Below are 4,500 nucleotides of genomic sequence, written 5' to 3'. Positions count from 1 at the left end.
GGGACTGGGAGCGCGCAGTAAAGCTGCTGAGGGTCTCAGGTTTGTCATCTGACAAATGGGGTAAATCCATTGGTTCTTGAGCCGACGGCCTCCGCAGGCAAGGAAGGGATTTTATTTTATTTTATTTTATTTTTTAGCAATAATCGCGCCTCAGATAAACCTCATTGGCTACGATACTGCCACTGCGCAAAGCTAAGGGAGGGATCTTTAGTAGATGGTGACTCAGAAAAGTGTCCACGGGGACTTGGGACCATATTAGAATAACCAGGATAAGGAGGAGCCAAAACTCTCAGCCTCCTCCCCCCATCAGGCCCTGAGCAAAGACATTAGGGTGTCTTTGGTGGGTACGGCCGGGGGGCATGGGTGCCTCTCCCTCCCCTAATGACTAGGGGACGCCTCCTACCTGTGATGGGATCCTGGCAAGGCACTGACTTCCTGTTTTCCGGCTTTAACCACTTTCCACTTACATAGTGACCCAAGCACCGATCCTGGGTGTCCAGCCAGGCCTGGGGAAGGGGGAGAGTTTGGAAAGGGGTCTGGGAGGCAGCTCAAGGAGCGCGATCCCTGCCCAGTGTCCTCTGGGAGGGGGACACCTGCCCCCCTTTGCCCCACCAGCTAATTCTTTTCCTGTGTAGGTAGAAAATAAACATAAACATAACAGACACATAACACACTCAACATTTTAACCATTTTAAAGTGTACAATTCAGTGGCATTTAGTAAATTCACAACATGGTGCAACTATTACCACTTTCTAATTCTCGAACATTTCATCACCCCCAAAAGACAGCTCTGCAGCCATTAAGCCAGCGGTTCTCAACCTGTGGGTTACGACCCCTTTGGGGATCTAACCACCCTTTCACAGGGGTCGCCTAAGACCATCGGAAAACACATATATAATTACATGTTGTTTTTGTGATTAATCACTATGCTTTAATTATGTTCAATTTGTAACAATGAAATTGGGGGTCACCACATCATGAGGAACTGTATTAAAGGGTCACGGCATTAGGAAGGTTGAGAACCACTGTTAAGCTCTCCCTTCCCCATTGCGCCCAAACCCTGGTAACGACTAATCTGCCTTCTGTCTCAATGGATTTGCTATTCTGGGCAGTTCACGTCCATGGAATCCTACACCAAATGGCTTTTTGTGGCTGGCTTCTTTCACTTGGCCTGTTTTTTTCTTTTCTTCTTTTTAATGTTATGATTGGCATGGCGTGTTCAAGACCCATCCATGCCATATCCTGTATGAGCACCTCATTTCTTTTTATGGCTGTAAGGTACTCATTATCGGGATGGACCACATTTTGTTTAGCTGGTCCTCAGTGGCTGGGCATGTGGGCCGTTTCCGCTCTCTGGCTATTGTGAATTGTGCTGGTAGAGATGTCCGTGCGCACGTTTTGTTTGTACACCTGAAAGCGGTGCCCATGGGACCGTGTGGCTTCTGAGCCAGGTGCTTCCTGTGTTCCCTCCATCTCAGCTGTCAGCGCTTGGGGAGTGAGTGTGGGACCCCGCACCCCGAAGATAGACTGGACGCTGCCCTGCCAGCCGCGGTTTATTTGGCCGTGGCACGTCTAACTGAGCCCAAGGCATAGCATATGGGCTTTGCAGAGGGGCAGCCCAGGGTGGGGTCCCTCGAGTGAGGGGCCACGGCCAGGGTTTGAATCCTGGCTCTGGTACTTACTCATGGTGCAGCCTTAGCCAGATCCTACCGTGGCCTCCACTAAGCGAGCCATCTGGAAGGTGGCGGTAAGGACTGCCCCCCACCTCACAAAGCATGTGAGGATGAATCATCCGTGTCAGATATCCAAAGCAGCAGTACTTGTAACTTTCTATATATATATATTCAGTTTTGGAATTCTTTTTTCTAAAATTACAGCTTACTTTTATCTTAAAGATTAAATATATTTTATTGATTTTTTTTACAGAGAGGAAGGGAGAGGGATAGAGAGTTAGAAACATCGATGAGAGAGAAACATTGATCAGCTGCCTCCTGCACACTCCCTACTGGGGATGTGCCCGCAACCAAGGTACATGCCCTTGACTGGAATCGAACCTGGGACCCTTCAGTCCGCAGGCTGACGCTCTATCCACCGAGCCAAACTGGTCAGGGCAAGGGCTCTATTAATTTTATTGCAGCTCCATATCAGCTTCAGGTTTCTCTCTGTCCCTGGTCCCGTCTTCCCCAAATCCTTGCTAAATCCATGACATGCTTCCCACTTTTTCCTTCTACAAACTTCTCTCTTGTCACCCCCAATGCCTCAGTCTCCTGACTTGTCTCTTCCCCTGCCAACAGGCCCTTCTCCTTTTTTTTTAAAGTCAAATGGTCAACAGGAAGTTCCTAATTCAAATCCCTCCAGAGGCTGGGGGTGGGGCAGGGAGGGGGGGAGGGAGAAAGACACTTTTGACACAGTTGAGGGTATCTGAACACGAGCTGGGCATCAGATGATATTAAAGTGTGACTGTTAATGGTGAGTGTGCAAATTGGCAGGGTGGTTATGCTACAGGAGTCCTTATGTGTTAGAAATGAGGAATCAAATATTTATGGGAAAATAATGACATCTGGGATTTAATTTTTTGTTGCTAATGCTCACTGGAGGTTATTTTTTCCATTGATTCTTAGAGAGAGTGGAAGGGGCAGAGGGGGGAAGGAGGATGGGGGAGAGAGAGGAAGAGAGAGAGAGACATCCATGCGAGAGAGACACATTGATTGGTTGCCTCCTACATGGGCTCGGACGGAGGACGGGGACTGAACCTGAAACCCAGGTACATGCCCTTGACCGGGAATTGAACCCGAGACCCTCCTGGTGTGTGGGCTGACTCTCTAACCATTGAACCACGCCGGCTAGGTCATGGGATTGAAATCACTCCAGAAAAAGAGAACACACAGGGAGACAACAACTGGACCAAATGCTAATCATTGTTGAAGCGCAGTGAGGGGTGCATGAGAGTTCACAATATTAAGTACTCTGGAATTTTGCAAAATTTCCCCCCAAAGAAAAACAAAATCCTAAAAGAATGTCCATAGGGTCCCCGCAGACCTCGCTAGTGTGAGAAGAGGGCCTGGGGGAGACTGGGAACTCGCCACTTGTCTAACAAGACAAACTGTCGCTAACGGAGCCAGATGATTTTTGTCAGGGAACGTGAGCCAAAGGTTGCCAAATTGGGGGATTTTATTTTCAAGAGAAGCTGGAATCCCGGATGTTTACATGGAATTAGTTGTCAACAAATTCACATTTTTTACCAATAAACAGCGGCCAAAGAAAACATGTTGATAGGCCGAGTCTGGCCAACAAGACCCTAAGGCTGAGACCTTGGCGTGGGGCAAGGTGGGGGCACCACAGGCGCTGGAATCTGAGGGCTCAGGTTCAAATCTCAGCTTCCCCCTTTTCTCTTGTATTTAATTTAAATTCTTTATTGGTTGAAAGTTCAGCTTCCCCTTTTCATTTGTGCTGACCACGGGCAAAAATGACTTACTTCTCCAAGCCTCTGTGTGCTCTCACTAAGATAATAATGACAATAACCCTTTCCACGGTGGTCCTGGGAGAGTCCATGCAACTATGCTGAGCACAGAGGGTCAGAGTGAAAGCATCCAATAAATAGAAGCTTTTAGCATATTGCTATTTCACGACATTCCACTCCCACCCTCCAAGTGTGGGGGTTCTCTGTACACTGTCACAGCTCCTTTTATTTATTTTTGAAATGTATTTTTATTGATTTCAGAGAGGAAGGGAGAGGGAGAGAGAGAAACATCAATGATGAGAGACTCACTGATTGGCTGCCTCCTGCATGGCCCCTACTGGGGATGGAGCCCACAACCCAGGCATGTGCCCTCGACTGGAATCGAACTTGGGACCCTTCAGTCCGCAGGCCGACGCTCCATCCACTGAGCCAAACCAGCTAGGGCCACAGCTCCTTTTATCTGCGCCTATGCTATATATCTAGATCTTGTCACTCCCAGGGTTCCGTTATCTTTTTTTTATACATTTATGTTATTTTTAAAAATATATATATTTTTATTGATTTCAGAGAGGAAAGGAGAGGGAGAGAGATAGAAACATCCATGATGAGAGAGAATCATGGATCGGCAGCCTCCTGCAAGTCCCCCACTAGGGATCGAGCCCACAACCCAGGCATGTGCCCTTGACCGGAATCGAACCTGGGACCTTTCAGTTCGCAGGCCCATGCTCTATCCACTGAGCCAAACCGGCTAGGGCTCGGTTATCTTTTTGACATTGATGCCTCCCAGATCCCTGTCTCCAGACTTGAGGCTCAAAGTGGTATTTTTCAAAAATATATTCTTGCCCTGGCCAGCTTGGCTCAGTGGATAGAGCGTCGGCCTGCGGACTGAAAGGTCCCAAGTTCGATTCCGGCCAAGGGCATGTACGTTGGTTGCGGGCACATCCCCAGTAGGGGGTGTGCAAGAGGCAGCTGATCGATGTTTTTCTCCCATCGATGTTTCTAACTCTCTATCCCTCTCCCTTCCTCTCTGTAAAAAATC

The 4,500-nt window shown here is 48.2% G+C and overlaps 1 protein-coding gene across 1 annotated transcript in view; it reads right to left on the bottom strand.

Annotated features, from left to right (window-relative positions):
• ALDH16A1 (aldehyde dehydrogenase 16 family, member A1) overlaps positions 1-4,500 on the bottom strand; it is a 23,423-nt gene that overhangs the window by 17,138 nt on the left and 1,785 nt on the right. Inside the window, exon 2 of the mRNA XM_005879612.2 lies at positions 404-506. Within this exon, the coding sequence (XP_005879674.1) occupies positions 404-506 (103 nt within the window). The remainder of the gene's footprint in view (positions 1-403; positions 507-4,500) is intronic.

Source organism: Myotis brandtii, unplaced genomic scaffold (genome assembly GCF_000412655.1).
Source record: "Myotis brandtii unplaced genomic scaffold, ASM41265v1 scaffold601, whole genome shotgun sequence".
NCBI classification, from domain to species: Eukaryota; Metazoa; Chordata; class Mammalia; order Chiroptera; family Vespertilionidae; genus Myotis; species Myotis brandtii.
The sequence above is the reverse complement of the archived record's forward strand: the minus strand, read 5'-3'. Positions and strand labels throughout refer to the sequence as shown.